At 39.5% G+C, this 27,960-nt stretch overlaps 1 protein-coding gene across 1 annotated transcript in view; it reads right to left on the bottom strand.

Annotated features, from left to right (window-relative positions):
• TAFA4 (TAFA chemokine like family member 4) overlaps nucleotides 1-27,960 on the bottom strand; it is a 75,930-nt gene that overhangs the window by 22,189 nt on the left and 25,781 nt on the right. The window contains exon 3 of the mRNA XM_082060363.1: nucleotides 25,873-25,988. Coding sequence (XP_081916489.1) covers nucleotides 25,873-25,988 — 116 coding nt within the window. The remainder of the gene's footprint in view (nucleotides 1-25,872; nucleotides 25,989-27,960) is intronic.

Raw genomic sequence — 27,960 nt, 5'->3', positions numbered from 1 at the left:
GCCAACAGACTTCTTTTGTCAGTATTATTGAACTATTTTTTTCTTATATAGAAAAAAATATCCCGCAGAGTGCCCACCATCTTATACTACACCGTAACAGTGAAAGAGACAACAATATAAATTATAGTTACAATCTAATAAAATAAGAATCAGATTCTGATAACAATTTTCCCATAGGGCCACATTATAATTCATGACTCTGACTTACACTTCTTACAATAAAATAATAATTTAAAGGATCAGAATTCAGTAGTTTTGAGGGTCTGCACATTTCCTATCTCACACTGATGACTATTTTTCAAAGCTTCGCCATTAATAGTTCTCTCCTTTTCAAGGTTCTGCAGATCTCTTGGGCCTCTCAACTTTGACTTTTCATCTTCTTTACCTAAGAATAAAGGTGCAAATCTAAAGTTTTGACATCTCAGTTGCAGGATGTAACCCAAGAAAATCCCAGAGAAGTGCCACTTGGAGAGACAAATCTGGAGACTCTGCTCAATCACTAGGTGCATGCACACATGGGTGCTGCCACAACACATATCCTATACTGATCTTCCACCATATTTCCTACATGTTATTTATATTATTAACCCTATAAACATCTGCAGCAAATGCCTTTTTGCAGTCAGTATACTGCTTGTTCTATCCAAATTTGACTTTTTTCATTTGGCAACTAGCAACAATGACGATATTTCACCAGGCTAATAATGTGAGTTGCTGTGGAAAAGATATCATAAGAATCAGTAAAAATACACTGTTAACAGACCCTTCTCCAAAATGAAGGAACTAGATGTTAAGAAATGTTTTCCCTGTTCCACAGATTCCCCTCCAAGCATCCAAGAACTCAGTCCTTCTTGCAAACTTATTAAAATGGACAGTCCTTTATAATGATTAGGTAGATTTTCAATTTTAATTAAGCCATCCAGCTTAAAATGAAAAATTAAAATATAACTTTAAAATGGCATAGAAGCCACTGTATCCTGTAACCTGTACAACAGGAATAGACTGGAGAGTAACATCAAAAGTCTCCCTCCACACCATGACTTAGCTTTGACAGAAAGAAACTACATCTCTGGGAGAAAGTCTGACAGTTTAATCCTCGAGTCATATTCAAGTCTCACTGTCATCCCTCAAAGGACTAAGAAGGCTCTTGAATCTTGAAGATTATTGGTTTTGGATGGGTTTTTTCTACGATGAGATGGAAATTTGCTCCTTGATAACTGAACCCATTTATTTTGTGATGCAGCAACTGCAATAACAGCACTTTCCTACATCTATAGGTAGCAAGACAGTCACTGGCGTAGTCGCAGGACACTTGACCAAGCATATTTAGATTGGAGGCTCAAAGGAGGTAGAATTGAAGGAGACGTCTCAGATTTCCAATGGCCTGTAGTGTCCAGTTCTTATGATGGCAATGGAATCTATTTGGAATCAATGGAAGTGAGATGTTGAAATAGCAGGAAGATACCTGGATATCTTTCTAGATCCTGGCCAAAAAAATGGTCAGCCAGAAAAGGGGACATAGTGCGTTCACTACAGAAGAGAGGGGCTGCCCTTTTTAGCAGGAACACTTGTCACAATTGGGCAAGTTACACAAACAATGTAGTGAAATGGTCTTTTTAAAGTATCCCAGCTAGCTCGTCAGATTTGACAAACTTTTATTCTTATCAGAAAACAACAGGCTTCCTCACCTGTTGAATTTTCCCTTGGCCCTAATGAGACTATCAGCAAACACAGAGATGAATTAGAACAGTCATTAAGGAGGCAGAGCATAAAACTGAGCCACAGGAAAGGTCAGAGCAATGAGAGTAAATGAAGAAGAGCGCGTGCCCTGTCACAATCACTGCAGATGTGAAAGAAACAACCAGGGGAGAGAAGCAGATGTTCCTGTTAAAACTGTGCAAATTCAGTGGCTGCTTTCAAGGATAATGGAGCAGCCATAGGTGGCAGGAGAGGGCACGCCATTCACTTACACAGTGCTGGTGAGACTCCCCCAAGAGCCATCGACTTTAACAGCAACGCTCCACCGTCACCCCTGTCTGAATAAGATTAAAGGTGACCTGGTAGAGTTGTCATTAGTTCCACTATCCTTCCACAAAGATGGTCCTTTAATTAAAACAGTTAGATTTTTCCTCTTACAGTGTGTACTGAGAAACTTTTAAAATGTTTCTTCTGATCTTATTCTCCAACAAATCAACAGTTATACTGCTTTTTTTACCTTTAAAATCTGTGTTGACTTCACCTCATTAGAAAACAGTTTCTGCTCATGTGGTTGGTATTTCTTGATATCAGAACATGCCCTGACTCTCTTGCAAGATAAATTTTCAGAATGATAACTAACATCACAAACCCACAGTCCTTCTGGTACTTCCTTTAACTCAGTCTCCCACCAGAAACAAGGTGGGAAGGGCCAACAGGCATTGCCCCCGATAGCTGTTCTACAGAGCAGATTCCTCTGCAAGACTCTTTGCTTGAAGGTCCTGAGAAGCCAAGAAAAGGTCAGTTTAATCCTGTGGTGAATCACAACAGTAGGAATCAGAGACAACTGCCTCAGTGTTGCTGTCAATAATGAGGAGTGAAGCCCTTCATAGTCTACACAACACACTTGCCCACTGGCTGGATTGGCCATGGAGAAAGACTTCTCCATTCACATCTGCTCAACTCCTGTTATTTTCAGAGGTTCCTGGGAGACGGTGTGTGGTTGGAATACCTCCCTCACACTGTTCAGACAGCCTCCCCCTTGAACATGGACCACTCTGCTGTCTCACTGCCCAGCAGGTACTTCTCAGCAGCAGCAAAACTGGCCAGAATCACAATTCTCTTACCCAGTTGACTTGATACAAGAAAACAGCAAAAACTGTGTCTCTTGCGAGACAGAGAGAAGGACACAGTCAGAAAAAAACAACAAAACACAGCCACAGCAATTTTTCTTAGGTGGCCATGAACTTTCTAACAACCCTGAGATCTCCAACTAATTTCACATTAACCACCTGTCTGATGGCACTTCCACAGACTACCAAGCAGATCTGGATTAGAAACCATGACCTTGAGGTGAAAGGCTCTGTATCTCATTACTAATCCATTGAGGCTTCCTGTTCTCATGTGATTGCATCTTGTAATTATTTACAAGTGCCTCTTCTGAGAACAAGAAATTACAAGACTATAGTGACGATACACCTTTGGAACATGCAGACCCAACCATCTGAGATTAAGCAATATAATTAACACATTTTTTTCTGCACTATCACTTCCATGAAGAGAACTCAATTGTAGGCAAACTGACAGTTCTAGCTAGTCCAGTTTAATTCTTCCTTGGCAAACAGAACATTTAAGGAAAATAATTCACACGCTTAAGTGCCACACTGTAACTTTTTAGTGAAATAGTCTGAATTTTACAATATAAGAAAAACTACATTTTTGCATTAATAAAAATCTGAGTTTTGCTTTTAAAAATATTACAAACTTTTAGTCAACAGGCATGACATTATTCAGCATAAACGTGATGACAAAGAAACAGCTTTTCAAAAGTCTTTTTGTCAGTTTATATACGATTTAGTACCTGCAAGCTTCCTGTTTAAATACTTCTAACTATATGTAATACTTATCTATTACATATAAAATAAGAGGAAATTTTGACTGAAGTCTCCAAGTTGCTCCTGAGAATGTAAAAACAGCTGTGCAGTAGTTAAGGCAAAATTTCCTTTTATTTTTGGGCAAAGGTTAATGGAGAGTCAAAAGAGGAGGAAGATGTAAAAGATTGTAGTACAAAATTGTTATTGGGTTTAAAACAATAAAATAGGGTAAAACATCCATTCTGCCGTAAATCACTAGCTGTGATAAGGAAGGCTGCATCTAGGATTAATATTTTTATTCATTCTGAAATTGGTGGCAGATGGCCTAAGGTTATCATAAATATGTACACTTTAGAAGTGGCCTTAGCTGAGAAGATATCTGTCTTCAACAACATAACCCCAAGAGTTCACTTATGAACAGGAAAGCAGGTTTTCTACTACCAAGTTCCAAGCATTCTGTGCTCTGAGAAGCTGAGAACTAATGATCTATCTCTAATCACAACAACTTGAAACTACATAGCAAGCTTGATAGTCAACATATTTAAAAGTTAATCTTGTGATGTATACGGTATCCTTAACTCCAAGCTACACAAAGTATTGGTTTACAAGGCACAGCACAAGAGAAACTTAGACCTTTGGATATGGCCTTCAAGAACACTTGACATTTCACTTAAAATATCCTATTTTTACTGAAGGAAATTTGCCATGCAAGTTCACTAAAAAAGCAGGGAAGCACCAGAACATACATCCGTTCCCAGTACTTACATGGGGTGGCTAAATAACGCACTTCAGCATCACCTTTTCCTTGGGGACTCTCTTAACTCTAACACATTCTGAGGACAAGACCTGACCAACCAAACAATCACAATGATGTAGGCAAAGGTGATTCCCTCAAGTACCATGGCAACTCCAAGGAAGTTCACATCCACAAAGAGAGTCCCTGAGCCACACGTTCTGTGCTGGCCAGGGGTGGAAAAAGTGTGATAGCTGTCACAAGGACTTCTCTGTTACCTCTCCACAGAGCCCACTCAGGCCACATCACAGTGTTTTGGTGATCCCAGATGGCAGCCAATTCCCAGCAGAAAAGCTTGGAGAGGTTTTCAAGCACAGCTTCCTAACTGATTGCAACAGTTAGGCACTTGAAGGACTGAATTGCTGTATTTAGTATAAATTTCACTCTCTTCCTTGGCTTTAGGTATAAATATCTTAAATTTCAAGTACCTTAATTATCAATAGTAAAAATCTCAGACCACCAACGCCCTCTTGTCAGCTACAAAAGGTGCCCTTTTTCCCCCGTCTTGAAATTATTCAGACTGTGAGCTGGAGTGGATGCATTTCCAAGGTGCCCTGGCCTCACATTCATTCTGTAACACAGGCGAGGCATTGAGCACTGAGGGGCCACCTATAGGTATCTTTCACAATAAAATGAACAATGGGGTGTGTCAAAAAAGACCTCAGCTACCCTCCTACTGTGAACTATTGCATTTTTCGGTTTGTACTCATTAAATTTTGCTAACTATTAGACACGAAGTCAGACATGTTATTTGGCAACAAACTTGACAGCTACTTTCAATGGACTAGAAAAAAGCAGCATCCTTTATCTCCTGCAGGAATATGTTTTGCACTCTGAAATTTAAAGTTGCAGCCTCTTGAAAACTCACTTCACCTCTTTTTATTTATTTAAAATCATTGACATATTATCAGGAACTTGGGTAATACCTTGTTATTAAAAAAAAAAAAAAACACACAAAATGGAAAACTGGTAAGAGAGAATAGATTTCTAATTCTTTTAATGTTCCTTTCAGTTTAAACCAGAGGGATTTTTTTTTTTAAAGAACTTTTTACATGTCAATCAAATGTCAGTAAAAAAATCCAGCAGAGAGGAGGAAAAGTCTCTTAATCTGGACCCCAGGAGGCATGAAAATACTACAATGAAAAGAACACCAAACTTATTTGTGCATGAAGTATCTTGTCAAAATTGGAAATACCTTTCTAAAAATTATATCTCACAGGTTCTTCCTCCTATTAGCGGGAACAGTGTTAGGACTGATCAGGATTCACTGCTTAAAGAGCAGGTACGTTTCAGATGAGAAATTATTGCAATTGCTGGGATGAATAGAGCCTGTATGAGAAATTTGAGATGTCTCCACATTTTCCTTTGTTGGTTTATTGAAGTAATTTGAAGCATTTGGATAGAGGTGTATTAGTAGATAGTTTATGTTTAAAGGCATGCAGACAATTTATGGAGGCTTCCTGTTGGAAATGGAAAACATCTTTCTTTGCAGGATTCTGTAAATGGCTTGCCCTTCACACTACAAAGCTGATGCTTTTAGAGAAGCTGAACAGGGGCTCCTTCTTGCACCTGCCACCTCAGAATGTGGAACAACACAGAAAGTCCTGAATTAAAATCTTTATAGAACCTGTAGCAAGGACTGACCAGTTTCCAACTTCAGTCTAGCTTCTTTTAGCAAGCAATCAGTCCTTGGGTGTAAAAGTAAATACGATGTGGCTTATGCCTTATCTTCATCAGTACTGAACCAAGCCAGACAATTAGGCAAAATGAGAGGGGACACAGTGAAACAATTTGTTATTTGTTTACTATACAGTGTCATCTGATAGAGACTCCACAGAAACAAAATCCCTTCCTGCAGGTCTTTGCTTTGCTCATGACTCATTACCCTAGAGACAAGAGATACCACTGATGCTATTGTAATCCACTAAGCTGCCTTTGCTCAGCTATATGGCAAGTCTTATAAAACTCCACTGCATACAAAGCAAAATCTTCTCTCTCCTGGCAAGAAGACTTTGAACTTGAAGGTTTGAATTTATAACAAGTCAGACTATGGCAAAATGATTAGTCATAATAGGAGTGCAGGATAATGCCTTATATTTTCAAATGTTAGGTTTCGCTGTACTGTGTTAGTGCACATCCAGCAGCCCTTGTCACCAATAATTACTATCCCACAGCAACTACACAAAAATACTTGCCAATTAACTAATTTCATTTTGACAGTTTTGGAAACAGAGGGGTAGAAATATTGACGTCTCCAAGCCACAGTCAGCAGCTGACATACATCTTCTTTCTATCCGAAGGAGCTGCTGTCAAACAAATTGCTTAAAAAGGTATTTGAGGTGGTTCTATATAATACAGCAAGGATGCACAGCAGAGCCTTCTGCAAGTATTAATTCCTGGGGTACTATTAAACCAGTGCAAATGAAAAATACCCCTTGGTGGTAAGGAATGACAACTTGAGAAAAGTACTATTCATAAATGGCCAGTATTTGAAATGCTAAAAGAATTTTGAGAATAGCAATTACCTCTAAAAAACAAAGCAAATCTTGACTTTTTCAGCAATATGCACTAAATATTTAATAAGGGATCCTGGAGCTCAGAAAGGTTTAAGACACTGAGTTAGGATATTGAACTAATAAGCTCCTCCAGTAAGTCTCTAAATAAGTATAGTTAAACACTACCTAGTTTATTTTAATTATTTAACACAGAGACTGAAGGAGGTTAATGTGACCCAGCAGACTTGTTTATGTTGAAAACTATTGCCTCTCCTTACTCAAAAATCTGCATGCTGAGCTGCATCATAGCACAAAGTTACAGGGGAGCAATAAGGAACAGAGGTTTACAGCTGCTTGCTAGCGTCCAAATGACAGCGCTTATACCAGGGCAGTGACTGCATTAAGGCACAGGTAATAAAAAAGTCAGACCAACTGACTTTGTTGGCATCAATGGCAAAACGGATCCATGTAAGTAACATGCATAGTTGACAACACCCTTGATGATGGGCTATTTTGCTGGTTTCCAATATTTAGTTTTAGAAATATAAAAATCCCCATCATATACCATTCACAAATGGTAAAAGTCACAAATCTTAGGTGCTATTTGTCCTTCTTACTCTTCAGACAATGGATGACATATCGCACTGATCTTCAGCCTTTTCTTCCAGCTAAGACAGTGGAGAAAACAGCCTTCACTAAACCACTGAAAACAAGGAAAAAAAGTCAGACCACTTTAAGAAGGATAGTTTCTAAACAAAAGGAGGAGAAAACCACTTTTGCAATCTCCCACATCCAATCAGAAAGAGAGAAATGAGGAAAAGGTAACCATTCGTGGTCCCACCACGGGAGTGGGAAATAATCCAGTTTTACGCAATACTAGCTAAGGCCCAGTCTATTCATCTGGTTATCTCTTCCTCAAAAAGACTAGAAGCATAAGCAAAAAGGGCTTGAGCTTCATTTTTAACCGAGTGTCTGGTTTATCAAAAGAAATCTTGTTTAAAACCATTTGTTTTTATTGGTCCTCAGGAATGCAAGCACAAGAAAAGGCTTACATTCCTTGTCATACATGGAATGCAAAACCAGAAGTCTTATGCGCAGCATAATGTGCCAACAAAAAATGTGGTTTAGTTCTGCAAGACATGACTATTTCAGAGCAATGTTTAGAGTCATTTTGATTCTACAAACTAGTGTTTATACAACAAATGTTGTTGAAGACTAAGGAAAGAACCACTGAGAGCAGAAGCCATGGGACTCTCTGAGGATCATCTGGCAACAGGAATGTTGGCGTTCACTGCGTTGATGGCATTAGATGCATTCAGACAGGAACAAAGAATGGAGATTTTGCATACGTGTTTCCTAGAAACAAAGAACCTGCTGTGCTAGAGCAATCCTATCAGCAGATCCATGCACAAACACAGCTCTGCATTGCTCTACCACTATAAATCTACTGACATAAAACTGCAGAATCCTGCCCAAAGGTATGATATGAGCATTGTTATTTCAGCTTCTCAAGAGGCCATCACTGGGGCTTCAGCCCTTTGCCATTCAGTCTCTCTCACCACCACCATCCCCTCCTTCATGGTTACAAACAAGGATGACTGTCCTTTGTTTCCGGGTGCTCTGCCTGACTGAAAGCGGTGGCTTTTCCAAACATTTCCTGAGATCTATATGCCTAAATTCTACAGCTAATTGATTTCTAACATTTAAATAAGTTGGGGGTTGTGTTTTGGTGCTTTGCCTTCCAGAAAAATAAAACTTTGTGAAAATTACTGATCTCAGAGTTAAAACAACCTGATTTTCAAACAAAGTTGAAGTAAAAGGATTTCAAAACCTCCAAATAACATCAACATCATCTTCAATTACCTAAAAATCTCAGTACTGGGGAAATCAGTGGGGCAGAAACAAAGAGTGAAGTTCATCTGTTTAAAAATAATTAGTGATTCAAACGTTTTATCCGAGAATGAACCCGGAAGGTACCAGAGTCTTTTTTACCCCCAGTCCTGAATAAAAATAGCACACTTAAGTCTTAGTTTTGTTGGCCTATCTTTCCCTTCCTGCAGGATTTTCATTACTTCTTTTCTTTAAAGCTCTCCCAAGACTCAGTTATGTGCCTGGAGAGATTTTAAAGAAAAAGCTTACTTGCCTGGCATCTCTTTCCAGCCTCTCTTAGTTCTAATTACAAGGTAAAGATTAAAAAGACAAATGAGTTTTATCATTGCATCTTTGGCCTTTTGGAAAGGAAAAAACAAAAGCAAAAACACAAACCAAAAGTCAGTGGAGCTTCCAACCTCAGGTAAAATGTTGAAGTCAGCAGCTTCTACTTGGGTGGGGGAGGAAGGAAGAAAAGATGAAATTCATTTTACAAAAATATTTCACTACAAAGCTCACATGCCTTGTGGCAGTCTTGCTTGAGTACAAAGTTGTGCAGCATGCAGGTGACATAATTAGGTCACTGGGGGCAAGGCTTCTTAGAACTATTACATAAAGAAATCCATAACATTTCACAAATTAGGCTTCCTCCAGGTTTCAAGGAGGTTCAAAACAGTGACCCTGCAAGCAACTTGGAGTAAACCCTTCCTGGTAACACATACTATTGCAGTTATACGATCTGGCTAACTTAACAGTTTCCATCATTATTCCATTCTCAGATTGCAATTATTTATGGGATCCTGCTAAATACATTTTACAACTTCGGCAATTAACAAGAAACAAGATTGAAGAGATGCAACAGGCAAGCCACTACTGGTATTTCCTTGTCATTTCAGGACAAGGAGTGACATTGCTCATACAATAAGAGTCAGCCTTTGCAAATGGGATTTTTGGAGGTGTCTAAAAAGTGAGCCAGGGGCAAACAATGACCTTTCCTGCTCAGAATATGTTGCTAGTACTCAAATGGATAAAATCTAATAATCAAAACCTAATGCAACAGAAATCGAGAGTGAGTTGCACACTCGCATGAACGGCAATGGTTGTGCTGGGAGGAATGGACTCCAGTGTCGGGATCACAGTCCACACTGACACAGCAGCTACAGCTCGCAGTCACAAGCAGCTGCCACATATGCACATATTTACCAGATTTTTCAAGCTAGTGCAATGCCTGCTCCTCTGTCAGCCCAGGCCACATAGAATGGCCCCACAGACAATCTTACATCTGGTTCATTTCACAGTGGCAATGCCATGAAAACCAGCATTCAAATCATCACCGTCTTCTCAAATGAAAAGTTTTCTGACATTAAATGGGCCAAATCCCATGTAAGAGGTGACTGTAAGAAATAACCCCTCACTGATTGTGATGTTCCACTGAGCTGTATTCATGACAACATGTCCGTTTTCTGTCCCCATCCCACACCGCTGCCATGGCTTCCATTCTCATCCACTTCACAGTGCTCAGGCATCTTCTGTGCCCCTTAACTACAAGGCAAGTGCTGGTTCCAGTGCAGGCTGCATTAATCAGCAAGCTGCCAGGACACACAGGACAGATAACCCTCACAATCACACTGTAGCTTTTTCTTAGTGGAGACAATATTGTACCTCACTGTTGGTTTTCTTCAAATTCCTAGAAACCCTACTACATTTAAGATCTTCATATCCTTGGATTTGGCCCAGCAGTTTCAAAGAATTATTGGGGAGTCATTGACAGTTAGAGAGACAGTAAAATTATGTATATCTTGCTCCTTTAGGAACTTTCAGTCCTTCAGGGTTACAAGGTATTTGAAACACAAGATGTACACATGATTCTCATTTTTGAAAGAATTGTGAATTAGACAGTCTCACTAAACAAAGACTCAGTCATCTCTTGTTCTCTGTAACAGTCCCAGTTCCATTTTATAATTAATTCAGAACATGCTGGACTATTGGATTGACAAGTATCACAATACACAAGAGCAAGCTGAAGTGGAACAGACTAAAGAGAAGGAGGAAACAACTTGCTCAGGACAAAAAGCAAATTGTTGTTCCTGACACCTATAGGTAATCCCAATACTTTAAACAAGACACCAACATAGGGATCTACTTAACAGCAGCCTTTTTACACAACTACTGCTACTACATAAACCATCCTTTGATTACACTGTATCGTTTCCTAATGAATGTACAGGAGGGAATCCCTGTACACATCTATGCTGTGCCCTTAAAAATTCCCTAAATCCCCTTAAACTCTCTAATTTTGTATGGATTATTTCATGTCTGCCAGCTAGAGATGCTCTGCCCTTGCTGTGGATCTTCCATCATCTGTCACCTGGGTCATACATAACACCACTCCCAAAGGGTCAGTCGCAGAGTTTGACTAATAACACCTTTGCTAAGGTATTAACCCAAATAAAGAGATCTCTTTATTTCTAAAAAATCCTCCTTCAAAGCATTTTTTCCTTCAGGCATTTAAGCCAACCAGATAAATTCAACATCTGGGACAGTCCCATAAGACAAACAGCCCCAATTTCCGCAGTGCAGCATCAGATGATACATTCAGGCAGTGCACATGGCTTGTGTTGGTAAGTTTCAAACAGGTCTGTCTCACTGTATCTGCAGGTTCAGAAGGAGGTGAATAAATTGCCAAAATCTTGTTTCATTCCAAGATTAAGAGCCATAGCAGAGGTCAAGCCTGTACTAGCTCCAAGCTTGCATTTAACACCACATAATAATTTTTCTTCCTTTACTATCGCCACATTTTTGCCTAGCACCATAACTAGGACCCATGGCTGGGATTAAGTCTCTTCTACATATTCAAAAGGAATGACTGTGGAATTACTGTTAACAACCCATGCACCAAGTGTCACTGCTACAGCATTTATAGACTCTGTTGCTCTGGGGAAATGGCCCATGTTTTGATCTCTTATTTCTGCTTGCAAACAGCACTATCCTAATTTTACCCACTTGATACCATACTTACCCCCTGGGAAATAAAAGTATTTCCTCTTAAACTTAGAACCGCCTCCAAAGAAAGTGGGTGTAATATTTTCAGAAATATATCTTACTATCATTTCAGCTACAGTATCTACTGAGTAGTCAAGAAGAGTTTAAAATTGTATCTATATAAAGTCTCAGTATTTAGTTGCAAGAGACCAAAAGTCAAAAAAATAAAAAAGCTCTGGTTTTGCAGACTGCAGTTCAGTCTCTACCCAAATACCCAAAACCATCACCATCATTAGAATTTTAATTTTTGTGAGATTTTCTCATAGTTCAGAAAACACATTAACTGTACAAATCTCTCTTCCCCTACTGTTCAGACTCAGCACATATATAGCTGAAAAATATGTCACTGACACTGAGGTGAACTGCCCACACTTTCATCCTAAGGGACTGTTCGCCTCGGAGGTGCGCTGGGTCCCATTTAAATGCTGGCACACATATAAAGTATTGTAGGTCCCAGCACTCAGCATAAAATCACGTCATTTAGTCAGGAGACGTGTGTTAGGTTATGTTACAAAGGCACACAAGATGTTGTTACAAATTTTAAGTAACATCATTTACATTTTAAATAGACTCAAAAATTCAGATACTACTTCAAGTAACATGAGGAATGTGGGATTGCTCAAGGTCAAATCTAATTACAAAGCCGGCTAAGATGAGGATCATTTTTTAAGCAGTGGGAAATTAAATTATTTGTCCACGCTATCTGGCAGTAAATACCTGCCTGTTTTAATTGCTGTTGATAAACAGCAACCTAATAAAAATTGGAAGGAAAATGCTCATGCTCAGTATCAGTTCCCTGTTCAGGTAAAGTTCTGCCTGGTCTTTGCTGCAGTCTGCCCCACACCAGGTACACAGCTGCTGGCTCTTTGAAGATCACATACAGCAATACACATTCTTGGACGCTGAGAAGAGGAAACTGAAGACCAAGCTGTGCCTCTCCTGGGTACACAGAGCCAAATAACAGATTAAATAGGGAGAAAGTAACATGGGAGCTGGGAGGCTACGTTCTAACTTCGACAGTCCCACTACTTACTCCGATAAAAAAGAAATACAAGGATGTGTTCTGCTGCTGCCATCCAGTGGGGAGGTTGAGTAGAAAGCACTGGAGTACAGATCTATGGCTAACAAGGGCTGAGTCACTGTCACACTGATGCTTATTCTGCACCTTGCTGTCAATGTCTTCCGAGACAAAAAAAAATCAGAGAAAGTAAAATAAAACAGGCGCTGAATAAGAAGCCGTTGTAACAGTCTGCACACTCTGTACAAGAACAACAGAGGCACTTCTGCTGCTCCAGCTCATTCCTGATGCTGCCTATAAAAATCACTCTATGGATTTGATCCACTTCGATCCTGCAGCTGTTTAGCTGTTATAAGATGCTGGAGCTGACAGAGAGATGGTTACACAGAGCTCTGTAACATGAAGGATCTCAGCTTGTGCCATCACAAATTTCAGGTCTTCAAATTCACAAGTTTCATTGCAGTTAAAATGGAAGTTCAGCAACTACCTTGCATACACATATCTGAAAAATCCTACTGGTTGCTAATCTGCAGCGACAGGTACCTAAATATCATGTTAAATCTGACTTTAAAAGCCCATGTCTGCCTTATGTCAGTACTTGGGAGCTCAGAATACAGATGTGTAGAGCAAAATGAGACTCTGATACTCTGCTATCTACTCAGCATCCCCCCATAGATAACAGAGGGCCTCAGAATTGGTAAATGATAGCATAACATTTTCATTATCAACATCATTACTTGTGGATGATAAAGCAGAGGCAGTGACAACAATTTAAAGCCAACTTAAATTGTCAGGGTACAGTCTACAGGGCAATTTATGAAGAAGATAAATTTGTGATGCTAATAGGACTCTACAACAAGACATCAATAGGTAAGAACTCCTCCAGCAAATCAAGGAGAACAGGAGGGAAGCAGAGGGAAGTGGACTGACTTGGGACTAGGACAGAGGAAAAGACCAAGCTTTCCTCAGCATGACACAGACTTTTGTTTCACTATGTGCATGTATTTCGTATCTTCCTGTAAAATTACTGCAAGAAACATAAAATTATCATTTAATCCACAACATCAAATCACACTACACAGAGCTCTCCCGAACAGCAGTAGTGGTGTAGCAGTCGACAACAAAGGGGATGACACTTTCTTTTTGGTGTATGGGAGCAAGTAGGTGAACTGTGGCCCAATAAGATAGTCATGTTTTTTCAGTAAACAGATGTCCTTGATCTGCCTCTATACCAAAACATAAGAAACCCATTTAGTTTTTAAAAAAAACTAATTGCAGCATTAAAACCCTGGTAATTCACACACCCATGCAAACATTACATAGACAAGACTTGCATAGCACATAACATGAAGAATAATCTCAGCCTCGGCATATTGCTAACAGGTTACTGCTTAACAATGTTTTAAAGTTTAACACTTGTTTGGATACAGGACAGCAAATTAACTGAAAATGTACAATATATTATCTAATCTCTGATTCTAGTCAAGAGAGTACGTAATCATTAGTGCAGACCTATTTATCTCCCTCTCATTTCATCATCTGATAATTTAAATGTGATTTTTGAATTTCAATTGGCTTATTAAGTGCCCAACGACATCACGAGATCCTGTCTCCACTGAAAGTGATTTCTGCCTTTCTTCTTCCTTGAAAACTGTCATGTCCTGGTCACTCTATCAATCAGCCTGACATCTTTCTTTCACAGAGCAGATAACTTAAGTCATGAGATTTATGCAAAAAATAACAAGTAGCTCTCATTGCCCCAGAAAGCACTTGGCAATTGGATGTTGTTCTGTATACACACTCTTAAACAGTGTTTATCCTTGTGCATTTCACACCATCTTCTTTTTATATTCATCAATTCTTCGCTTAGTGCATTATTTACAGCATGTTATATAACATCAATGACTCTTTTTTTAAAAAAATACTACTTATTGATTTTCAAACAGATACAGAAAAAAGCTAAAGAGTAAATGGTAAGACAGGGGTGTTTAAGAAATCCATTAACACCAAAATGGAATTAAGATCTGATATACATACTCATATGCTATTCTAACTTGTCTGTTAAAACACAGGCTTCTAAACACAGCACAGCACCCAGATAACTCCAGTGATCAGTATTTTCCTTTCATGTTTCTTGCCCTGAGTGTTATTGCCAGTATAGATCAAAAGTACCTCTGCTTTCATTGAAGCCTGTAATCTCATTCTTCAACTAAGCTGTTGCTCCAACTTTACAGGAAAAGAATGGTGTCTCGCCAAAAATGTTTGATTATTTTGTGGGAACCAGAATGTTACACAGCTTGGTTCTGTCTTAGGACATGATCACATTTGTAAGGTTTCTATCATCCTGTTAGTATGCAATGACTGTATTGTCACCTCATCTGAGACAGAAAGACCCCACTTCCTCTCTCCCCCATCTCCACAGGCAAGTGGCCAACCAGTTCCTAGTGAACCTGCTAATATGAGAGCAGTGGCAATTAGCAGCATCTATTGTGTCGTTACAACCATCTGCTGAGGCAGCCACAAAACAGACATCTTCCCATTGCTTGTCCCCTGACTGAGTTCATCATTTCACAACATGCAGTTTTTCATTGGTCAAGGGATGACCTTGCTAATACTGTTTATTATTTAATAGATCTGAGACTGAAATCCCATGTCGTACTCCATTAAAAATACAGATATATAGTGAGCAAGACTTAATAACTGTAAAATTAAAGTATTTAGCATTCAATGCAAAATGTTAATAATAATTTAAAAATGCAAATTCTTTGCATGGCCTTCAACCGACTCAGCTAATCAACTCTGGACTAGAAAATATTAGAAATAAGTTTGGGAAGGAGCTTACTGGTCACTCGTCAGCTTTGATAGGTGTATACCTTCACTGCAGCCAGCCAGCACAGTGCAATGATGGTATTTAAATACTGCTCTGTGTTGTTTGCATAAATAGTAGCCCAGCCGCCAAGTCCCAGGCATGGAAACCTATGTATAACTTCTGGCACTGTTCTGCAACTGAGTCGATTTGTTCCCAAGACCTGGAAGCATTCATCATGCACACATGTGCATTTCAGCCCCCCCATCTGTTAAATGAGAATAATCACACTTCATTTGTAAAACACTTTGTGTTCTACTGACAAACACCTTGTATTGCTCTGATTTCAGTGGGCCTGGCTGCCAGAGCAGAGTTACTCCAGCCTCATTGTTTATTTAGACTGAAGCACTTGGGGCAAAGACCCTTCTCTTTGAATGGCAATACAGAGAGAATGCTGGATCACCTTTATCCCCCAGTAAACTGGTCATTCTACAGCCATAGTTCTATTTAGTTGTGTTCTGACACAGTTCTTGCTACAGCTGAAAGAAAAATGGAAATTATTTTATCAAAAAAAAGAAACAAAGAAACAAAAACACCCCACCATCAAGCAAACCTACTCAGGCCTTGGTTATGATCCAGAATTAGGTTAATCCAAATCCCTTGATAGTGGAGAGGGTCAGAAAAATGCTCTCACAGTCACTGTTGAACTAGGGTTTTTTCCCCCAGAAGAGGACATGTTTTCAGAGTAAACTCTTTTCTCTCTAGCTTGGCACAAACTACCATGTGATCTGGTCTGATAAAAGGATGTTTCTTTACATTAGCATAGCAGACTTATTTGTCAGTTGTACACTAATTATCTTGGCTCCTTTTTTGGGGACCGTGGCATTTCTTGCAGTAAACTGCATTTTGCTGAGGGCAGCAATTTTACTCAATTTCTGAAGAATGTCGACACAAAGTTGTGGAGTTTTTAAATTTCCAGTAAAAATACTGTGTGGAGGCAGGGGGGAAATAGCACTCCTGCCACAATGTTTCCAAATGAAATGTCAAATTAGTGCTTTTTCCTATGTAGTTCAAACAACAACAAAAGAGCATTGGTCTGATAGTAAAATCTGCTATGTTGTTCCTTGCTCATTTTGAAACCTTAGAAGTAGAACAAAATCTGAAAAAATAAAGTAAATTATTAACCTCTATTATGAGTGGATACTAACAAAGACAACTCATTTGGACACCTAGTTAAACAAGTGTCAATCCTAAAAGGCAACTTCCAGTGCAACTTGGCTTCTTTTTTTCTCTTTTTAAGCAAGATGCATTTAGAAACACTGAAAATAAAAATACCAGTTACATTTTAATTGCTCAGTGACCCAACAACACTATTAGGGTGCAGCTAGAGAACAGTGGGTACCTCTTTCTACATTCAAACTCTTTTAGATAAGGAATTTTAGTTGATTTAGTTTTTTGGTGAGTTTTTTGTTGGTTTGGTTTTGTCTGGCTTGTTTTCGGTTTGGGTTTTGTTGTTTGTTTGTTTGTTTTCAGTTAGAGGAGTAACAGCACCTGCTGGAAGGACGCAGTAGACAGCAATCATCAGCATATCTACGATATGGGACAGACACTCATATGTCAACTAACATAATTTGCACTCTTCAAATTATACTCTGACTTGATTTTCATACTTTCAGTAAATTATGTTTTATAAAGACAGTCTAAGAGTACTGAGGATAGAAACAAACAGCGATGATATACTGCCTAAGATCTTCCTCTTTGATCTCCTCTGAAGAGGGCATCTGCTCAAAATGGTGAATCACAAGGACAGGCACCACTCCTTTGGGTGATCAGTTATTTATAGTGCCTCATTTAAAAAATAAATGGGGGGAGGGGTGCACAGTGTTTGCACAATTATTGCTTATTCATGCAATGCAGGAATCTGTTTCCATAACTTCCAGTGCCTCAGCACACTTTTTATTGTATCACCAGACTTTGCAAATTACATTATTGGGACAAGGAGGAGGAAATGTGTCAGAAAGCCTTGATACTTTCAAATTGTATGGCATGTAGCATAACATGAAAGAGCTGTAGATACATATTTATAGGGAAAGCAGATATTCCCATACTCTTTTTCACGAAAATTTGTCTTTTACTGCACAATTGTATTGCGCATTGGATTAGGAAGAGCACTAGATCCAATCTGGTACCTTACGAAGGCCACATCTATGAATGAGGGACTTGGATGCTGTTCTTCTTGCCCCTTTTGCACTGTTTGTTGCCGAAGGACCCTTGTGCTCTAACCAAGGAGGTTAATGCCACCACAGAGCCCTTGAACCCTCTCATCTTTGTGGCCTGTCCAGTGACAATCCAAGGGCAGCATGAAGGAGGAAGGTCAGCCTGCTTTCCATCAACTTGTATTTCCTGCCACGTAGACGGAAATCTCCCAAGGAAGGAGGAAGCTATAGAAAAAAGGATATGCAGAGCACAAGAGATACTCCAAGCTTTTTCACCCGACCTGAAAATAAGATGGATCAGAAAGACTACTTCAATACACTTCATTTTTTGCTTTACTTTTGCTTACAATTTCACTTGCTATCAGGTATCATCAGTAAACATGAAACTGAAATCAGCTACATGCAGCACCCCACAAACAGCTGTTAACACAATCATGATCTGTTACATGCAGATCCTGCCATTCCACCTCAGAAGTGTAACACGCCAAGCTAATTTGCAACAAGTTGTGCAAAACAGACAGTAACAGAAATGTTTATTCCAAAATAGCCACTGCATCTTAGGATGCTATTTTAAGGAATGAAACACAGGTGTAAAACTAATAGATGAACGGCTATCAGGAAGATGCAAGCAGGAAATTACACCAAGAGAAATCTTGCCTCATGCTTATCTGGTTGTTATTTCTTTAAACAACATAAAATCAAAAGAATAGTGACCATCACTGGACTGCAAATCATATGGATGCTGCCCATCAAGGAAACCAAAGTAGAAAGAAAAATAAATAAATAAACAGAAGGCCAACCACTAAGCAATAGAAACGTTGATCCTACAATTTTCTACTCATAACTTCTGTCATTTGCAGGGTATTGTCAAAGATTGCCACCCTGGAAAATAATGAATGTCAGGTATAGTCTCTACTCCTGTGCTGATGGATAGCATCTCCAGTCTGATGAGGAGAGATTACCCTGCTGAACTCTACAAGACATCTTTAATCTCCTGATTTAGAATCCATTGTCCACTCTACTGAAGGAATACAAGAATGCTGCCAAACACAGGAAAACAGACAGCTGCAGCAAAGGCCTATCGGCAGCAATCTGGAGGTGCTCAGCCAACAAAACACTTAAATGTCAGTTAAAAAAAAAAAATCCATCTCCAGGTTCTTCCATTATTAATTAAACAACTTCTGGTTTCCAAGAAGAAATGCTTGCTCAAACACGTCCTTGAGACCAGGCACAGCAACACTGTAAACTTTCAGACTAACATCGAGGGACAGCTCTGGCAGTGGGAAATACCGCACTTGGTATGAAAGCAGAGCTGAGCATTTCTTCATGCAGTGGACTAAGCACATGTGGGACATCTGTGATGCTACAGCCAAGTGTGACAACGAGTTTCCTGCTCTTAAATACAGCGTGAATATTTTTTACCCACCCACAGCCAAAAGCATGGGCAAACAGAGCCAGCACAGACGCTCAGCATGTCCTGGGCTGCTTCTGAATCACCCTCACCTGGTAGCGCAGACAAACACAGCCACTACGTCTGAATCACCAAATCAACAGAAACTGGTATCTATTTACATGGACTATCTGTGCAGTCACTCATTTGGGATGAAACTCTCCAGCAGCACAAGGCCTTACAATTACATAAAAGTTGGACTTTAAGTTTGGGAGAGGCTCTGTGCAGCTATTACAATGAATGTAACTGTAAGGCTGCGGCAATGCAGCCCAGGCAGTAAGTACAGACATGTCGATCAATAGCAGAACAGGCCCTAAAGCAATTTCCGTCTCTCAAAATGGCAGCTATTTGCAAAACACTGAATGATGAATACTGTAAGAGTGACTGGCTTAACCGTTAATAATATCATAACTATGAAGACTAACTTTTCTGCTGGGACCAAAAACCATATAACATATCTGGAGCAGGCTGGAGACTAAATCACAGAAGAATCACAAACTCCCACTTCAGCAGGTCAGGACTTCATCTTAGGCAAGTCTTTTAATAATTTCAGAGCAAGGAATTCAATGCAAATCCTTTACGTTCCAATCTATTGCCTTCGTCACTCAAATACCCATCCTCTCAAGAACTCAGCATGTTGACCTCCATGTAAACCCAGAGCAGACCTCCTGAGTAGAGCATGTTCCACTTCTTGTTGCATCACTTCACCCAAACTAACACTGAGGACAAGATGCTTTCCATCCTATTTGTGGATTTTCACTTATCCAACCATTTCTTTCTCCTCACATTAGCACAAGCCTACCCATTTGAAATGTAAGAATTTTTTAGTAATAGAAGTTCTAAATTTTGGAGAAGTAGATTAAAAAAAAAAAAAAAAAAGACAAAAAGACAAAGAGCCAAGAAAGCTTTCCTGGTTACAATCTGAGTCAATGGACTATAAAGATTATCATTTATTGCAGATGGCAGCTATATAAAAAATTATTCTGCTAATGTAACATGAAGAAAATAAAGACAGTATTTTCACAGGCTTTCCCCAATGGCTTTAAAATAAAGTCACTTTGATATTGTGGGGAAAAACTTGGTTTCAGCCCCCTGCTGTAAAGGTTGATATACTGGACTTGGCCATTTGCCTAAGACTCCACAAATATGACTCCACCTTCTTTTTGTTATAGAAGATCGCCCCCCCCAATCTTGAAGCACAATGTAACATGAAAAGCAAAACCTGCACATTCATCTGTTTGTCTGTAATCCTGCCACCCCAACACACACACCTTGGAATACACAAATCTTTTCACAATCCACGCAGTTAAAGTGCACACTCATGGAAAATGATACCAGAAGCTATGCTTTACCCTAAAAAAGGTTAACTTGACACTGAATTGCTCCTTACTGGTAACATAGCTCTGCATCCAAACTGAAGTTTTTAAAATCAGTCATAATATATTAAAGGTTCCCATTGTTATTTAAGGGGGGGGAAAAAAAGGAGGGGGGCAGGGAAAGAATAAAAAGTACTTCTTCCTCTTTTTTTCTTCTCAAAAATAAATATACCAGCAAGCTTCATGCAGTGAACTCTGCTCCTTTTTGTCTTAAAGGAGACCTATTGCTCAACACAATTACTTTCCCTACCTTATTACTTGAAGAGATTACAGCCAAGGCTGTATATTGTAGCTACCCTATATTTAGAAGCTGGATAATAAAACACATAAATAACACAATGAATAAAACATTAAGACATAAAAGGAGTTAAATAGAACAAAGGGCTAAAGCTTATTGTGCTCTAACCATGTCTGACCCATCGAAATACAAAAGGACTCACAATTCTAATTAGTAAAATGCACAGTGATGATTTAAATCGGGAAAAAGCAAGCGGCTTTGTGCTGGAGCCCCTTTGGTTGCCTTGCAGGGCCCTCTGGTGGAACAGGGAACTGAGCCCCTGGCAAGCCCATAGCACGGATGGGAAGAATGATGCTCCAACCCAAAAAGTAAGGGGCTTTTCCCCTTGTTTTTCCCTTTTTCCTCAAAAACAGTCATATTTCTAATATAAAACTGCATTTTTCAGACACACAACCTTCACGTCAGTAGATGAAGTCTTTGAGCCTCTGTAATGGAGGAGTTTTTCCTCTGACTCCAATGGGGACAGGATTCTGTCCACAAAGTCCAGCCCCCACATGAGGTGACCTGAGGGAGTATCGCTTCAATGTTTCATTTCATTTGTGGATCCTGACTTATAGCAGTGAGGTGAAAACACATCTTTTCTGGTGCTAAATGTATGTTGCTTCATTCAGCACAGCATGGAATTGATCATTTTATCAGTATCAGTTAGGTACTCTGGGAGCCTGAAATACTGCCCAATTTTAAATAGCTGTAGCAAGGCTGGTGCTTACGCTTCCTCCAGCTATTGTCAGTGCAAAAGAAACTCTTCAGAAAGGTAATTCAGAGCAGCAAAGTCACTTGAGTATTCTGAAGTGTCTTCTCTATACAGATGTACAGTGAGCCTGCTGAAATAATCTGTATGAGCAGCATCTTTAGTGAGCTAATGATAATGAGAGGAAACATTTCTCCTCTACCTTTAGCCTGGTTAACTGCCAGTCAAAGCAATTGCAGCATTCAAATGAAAAACAGGCTGTGGCCTCCAAAGCTGGGCTCAAGATCCACACTGTTTCACAGCCATGGCAGGATTGGCTTGCCAGATTGAACAGACTCTTTCTTCACTAACAGTTATTTGAGGGTGGTGAATGTTTTGCAGAACAAAAAGAAAGAACTAAGTCTGTCTTACACATTATTACAGTGAAGAGGCCCTTTCTATCAAAGGGGATGCTCAATGGCATTCTCTCCCATTTTTCAGAAACAGGATGGTTATTGGGTCCTTAAAGATCTAGTCTCTGTTCCTGTCTGAATACTGCAGACACAGCTGCCAAATGTCATTCTTTCAGGCACCATCTAACATGACCAAAGTCAATAATTGTCTTTTCCTAGATTAGGCTCCTTAAAAACAGCAGTATTTTGGGAACAACAACAAAAAAAAAGTCAAACCCCACTTTTCATCTTATATTCTATTGTCTGTTCTTGGTTAATAAACTTTCTTAGCTTTAACAACTAAGTATTTTTTCAAAAGTGACTAGCGATATCAAGTACATAGGTTGAAACACACTGATTTTCAGAAGCAGACACAGCATGTTCTTAAAAAACAGCTTCTCCTGAAGCATCCCAGGCTAGGCACATCGAGCATGTATTTCCCACCTCGGTACTTATTTGTCAGGTTAAGGCTGCCTGACTTCAGGGACACAGGACAAAATTTTTGCCAAACCCAAAGCTTGAATTCATCCCTCTAGTGTGCTTCGGGACTGTTTACTTTGAAAAATACTTAAGTTGTCTATTGACAGCAAAAATTTTATCTCAAGTGCCATCCAAGACCATGCTAATTTGTATTAAACAAATGAGGCTACTTATTTGCTTTCCACAAAACAGGCTACACTAAAAACCCTAAATTATTTGCTTTCCTGATAAACAAGGCATCGTCTTGCTTATGTGTCAGACTACATCACAGATCTGATCGTACATTAGAAGGTCAATCTAGATGATGTATCAAACAACAAAGATAAAATGAGGCTGAGAATTGTAGGCCCCTTGAGGAGAGCCCCCCGAAGCCCTCAAAATGCTCTGTGGTGCCATATGTCAGACATGGGGAGCTGGAGAATTAAACATGAGGTGACTGTTTCATCCACTACATGGAATCATGAAGTAGGTTGGGGTTCACTTCATTGTACACACAAGAGAAACTCATCTCTGGGGAAGAATATAACACCATAGTCTAAAAAGGTGTATGAAGGCTCTAGCTTCAGGGGTGTCTGTTTGAAAAAGAGCTCCACAATCTGACCAACTATTTGTGAAGAGCAGAACCTTTAGCCTACCAGAGAAAGCACTTTATACAAATTTGTTTAACAGTCAAGCAGCTTGATTTTAGTTTACAGTACCTCTTTGATATGGGGGAAAGAATTCCTGGTGTCAATTAAAGGTATGCAGTCAAGCATTCTGAAATGTTATTGTCATCATTTACATAACACATAATGAATGTTCATCATACAAGCCCACAACACAGGATCACTACTGCCTTATTACAGGTATTTCCCTTAGGTACACATGCAAAGTGCATCTTTAAAAGACAAAAATAACATTTCTTTTTACAAGACTCTTCCCTGAATGACAAAAGCTGCAGAAGGTTGTTCTCCAGCTTTTGCTGTGTAGCCAGCTCTGAAAAGCTCTTCTAAGCAGCAGTTGTTTACAGGAAAGGTCAAGAGGTCCTAATTAACTTGTCATTGTACATAGACCCCCCCTCCTCAGTGAAGTGATTCAACTCCTTTCCATAACAGCTACCCACAAAACAGTGATACAGATCATCCTCTAACACTCTGTTTATTCATTGGAATCACTTTATGGGCTTTTACTGTGACATGTCAGTTATTCTCCATAACCTGTGACTGCATTTAATGGTAAACACATGTGAGTGTTGCATAGCACCAGGGAATGCAGAGGTGGTGATGGGGTAAGGCAAGGAGATGTTTTGTGTGCTCAGACACAGACACTGCTGATGTGCTGTGAGCATGTACATAGACACAGCAGCTACATGCAGGTCACAGTCAGTCCTGCTTGCCAGAACTGAAGAGATTTTGGCAAGCACATGAGGAGCCTTCAGCTCCTACCCAGACAATCACCAGAAGCAGCCAGAAAAGAGATCAATAGGTTGTCTCATCTGGAGGATGGAGCCTCTAACAAATGCATCCTGACTTCCTAGCACTGAGCTGAAGTGAATGCTAGCTAACATTAGACCTAGACCCACAACAGTCTGGCTCAGAGCTGAGAATATTACATACGGATTTAAGGCATTACACCTAATTTAAGAATGAGACTACCTCACAAATAGCAACACTTGCAGAAATCTCCAAGCCAGCATGAAGCTAACTATGGTATTGAGAACACAGTCATCTCACTATGGAGCTGTAGCCAGGCTTTTGACCTTTGCTAAAAAGCAGAGGTTGCAGGTGGTATTTTGTTATCTTCTCTCTCTCTCCTGGGATACAAGGTGACACAGGGCTAACACAGCTATCCTGTTTCAGGACTCGCACTGATATCTTTGCATGAACACTACTACATCTGTATTTTTTTCCGCATTCAAGCTGATGTGTCTGCAAGATCCTGGTACAGACATGTTGCTTTGAAGTTCCAGTCTGGTATCTCTTCATGAAGCCAACCCAGCTTGTTCTGAGCTATTTCTGTCATTTATAATAAGATACTACATTGTGCCTCGTAGATATACTCTGCTACAACAGCACATTCTCATAAATGAAATGTCTTTTTGCTTGCCTCACTATGCAGGTTAGGAGAAGGAGCATACCACAAGCTGAACTAAACCACAGTTCAGTATTTGTGGTACTTAGTGAAAGAACTGACTACTCTAAATCTGAGGGCTTTGATCTATTGCCCACCAAAGCTAATGATACCATTGTGAAGTCTCTTGATAACAACTGGATTAAGCAGAAGATAAAGATACTCCTCAGAATATCTTTGGATAAGTGTCACAGAGGCACCTCAAAACAACTCCAAGCAAATAATAAGCTTAAATCAACTGTAATTCAGAATCAAAAACAACCAACAGACCAAAAACAAATGACAGAAGCCAATACAAGCAGTGGTATGATCCAAAAATCAATCAGCACTCTGGCAACATTTAATAAACTGCAGGTTGGATGTACCAGTTGGGGATATTATTACCATACAACCACACAAGAAGGATGGTGCACAGCGTGCACGCACTCACTCTAAAGAGGCCTCTCTGACTGCAGGGTACCCAGCAGAAATAATCACTTGCCCAGGAGGAGCAAGGGCTCACTCAAGGATATATCCAGGAGAAATAATCACTCACCAAGTGGAAGGTGAGGGCTCTCAATCCCAGTAAGCTTCTTTAAGCAGCAAAGGCAGGACTCTGTTCACAGTCTCGCTGCTCCCAGAAGACTCCAAGTGGGGCTTCAGCATGGGCCCTGTCTTACAGCCTGGTTGGATCTGTCTGTGGCCATTAGGAGCTGGTCCAGAAGCTTCTCTAGGTCTGGGCACCTCCTCGGCTGGTGGCCCTGTCAATTGACCAAGGGTCCTGCTCCTTTGTTCCCCAGCCAGGCGAGGTAAATGTGAGGAGTCACCGTGCCCTGGGGTGGGGGACCTGACTGTCCAAGGTGCATTGTGAGGACAGGGACACTGAAGCACAAAATATGCCTAAAAGCCATCAGCTACTCCATTGAAAGCTCTGGACCTTATTGAGGTGCATGTAACTTCCATAGTAAGGATAAAACAAAAGGACACAAACAAATCCCAAAGCCCTAGCAGTCATGAAGTCACTCCAAAAACCATCTGGTGAGCTTCAGTACATAAATTACTAATGAAAAACCGTGAAAGTTTACAATAACTCATTTTGCTTCTTGTTGTTGTATTTTTAACCCATTGAACTGATTATAACATGCTGTCAACAGCCTCATCAATTATCCATTGCTAAAAAGTGGGCTCTACCATTCTGCAAGCAGTATTAATTGGTCTCAGTAGCACATAATGAGTTTAAAAGCTCCTACCTGTGTGCCCCCGGGGATGGTGGCTAGAGGCGGACAACAATTTACAGCAGACCATTAACACATAGACCAGAAAGAGCCAGTCAGACAGAAGCATTGATTTGGCACAGAATCTCATCCTGGAGGCAGAAAAGGAAGCAGTTGAGTGAAAGAACAATGCGAGTAGGGAATAACATAAAAATAATGCGGGGAATGAAAAGCTGAAAAGATGCTGAAGAATAACTAATACGGCTTATTACAAGGCAACACTGACAAAAGCATTCTCGTGGTTTGGTTGTGATCAATATTTTGTGAAGCATGTTTTATAATTAGAAGCAATGCAAAGGCTATCACACATCTTATTACCCACAAATACATATTTATAACAACACATGAGTGCAATACATTTCTATAAGTCTGACATAAGGGGTTATGTTTTCTTTTTTTTTCACATCCATCCACACTCAAGTTTAAATATACATATTTATAAGTTGTGCTACTATTTTTAAACTGCACCTGCCTCAAAATTATAGAAACATGACAGAAAAATATAATTTTTACTTAATATTTCTAAGGACATATTTGTTAAAGCTACCGACTCCCCTGTAGTCATGCAGATAAATTGCCTCGATATCCCAAACACACAACCCCTGCCGAATTTCCTAGAGATTGGTAAATTTGCTGAGGGTTAGAGATTCATGAAACCAGCACCTCAGCCAAATAAGCAAGAACTTGCTGCTCTGCCAGGGTGTTAGAAACTGCATTTCAGAAAACAGTTGTTCTAAAGAAGGCGGATGTTGTTAGTCTTATTCATGACAGTGTTAGAACTAAGACCACAAATCCTTAGTCATTTTGCTGCAAATATCTACAATTAAATCCCTCAATAGCTTATGTTATGCCATTCATCATATAGAAAGGTAATCTAATCATTCTCTTAAACTCGGTTACCATGATTTATTACTCGTGCAATACATAAATGGCCATTATGCAGTTGAACCCTTAGATACAATGTTCCATACTTTCAGCAAATGTTGTAAGCAGGAATACATCAAATTAATTAAAGGCAATTTATAGATTTGCATAAATTGAACTAAACAACGCTTTCATAGCAGGGATGTTAGTCTGCAGTTAATCAGCATGCTGGGATTTGGGCAAGTCTATCATAAGCATGCAGCAAAAAGTCCTTTGGGAACCTCTTTCCCCTGCAGATTCCAGTTCCAATTCTTCCAAGTATTTTCTAAACAATTTGTTTATCTGTATGTCTTTAAAATACCTGAAAATATTCAGCTAATCCAACATTCAAGTGATGAAAATACTGATAGTTTAAAATAAGAAACCAACCTAACTCATGCCTTAGCTCTACTGTCAAAACTAGATGAAGCACTTCTGTTTTAAATTGGGTAATGATCTAAAAGTGAAACCAAAACATATCTCATGTTTTCTCATTGAAAAGTGCTTGCATAATTTTCCCTTTCACATGTCACAAAAACATTTTGTTATCCAATTTTGTAAGAATGGGTATGTTGATAAGGCCCAAACATATCAGAAATGCACTTATTAATATCAAAATTTAAGAGACCAAAAGACTGTTGTATGTACTTTAGCAAACACTACACACTTGAAAGAAAAGAATTGGTGAAAAACCCAGCACCCTCTGCTGTCCTTGTAGACTTTACTCCGCCTACAAACTCCTCTAAAAATCTACTCAAATATTGCTAAAAATAACTTACCACGTCTACAGATGTAAGAAAAAATATACATATAAAGAAACCACATTTTAAGGACTGATTTGACAAAAAGGTACTTTTCCTTGCATTAAGATGCTTTGTTTTGAGCCCACCGTGTTACCACCCTGAATGCGAATGAACCAGTACAGGAAGAAACACACTGAGACTCTTTTGCAGCCATATACAGGACTCTTCCGCAAGCATGAATCAAGCCCAGAAGATAAAGATGTCACTGGTCCTTGCCTACCATACAAGCATCCTCTTATGGAGCACTTCCAGGCTAATTCAGAGCAGTTACACTTCAGCTAATAAGCATGGACCTAATCCACCTTTTGCACCCACCTGAACCACATAATGCGATTGCGGCTAATGGGATTGAGTCACT

Source organism: Streptopelia decaocto (assembly GCF_964273445.1).
Source record: "Streptopelia decaocto genome assembly, chromosome: 8".
In the NCBI taxonomy this organism is placed as follows: domain Eukaryota; kingdom Metazoa; phylum Chordata; class Aves; order Columbiformes; family Columbidae; genus Streptopelia; species Streptopelia decaocto.
This window is presented reverse-complemented; position numbering and strand designations above follow the sequence as displayed.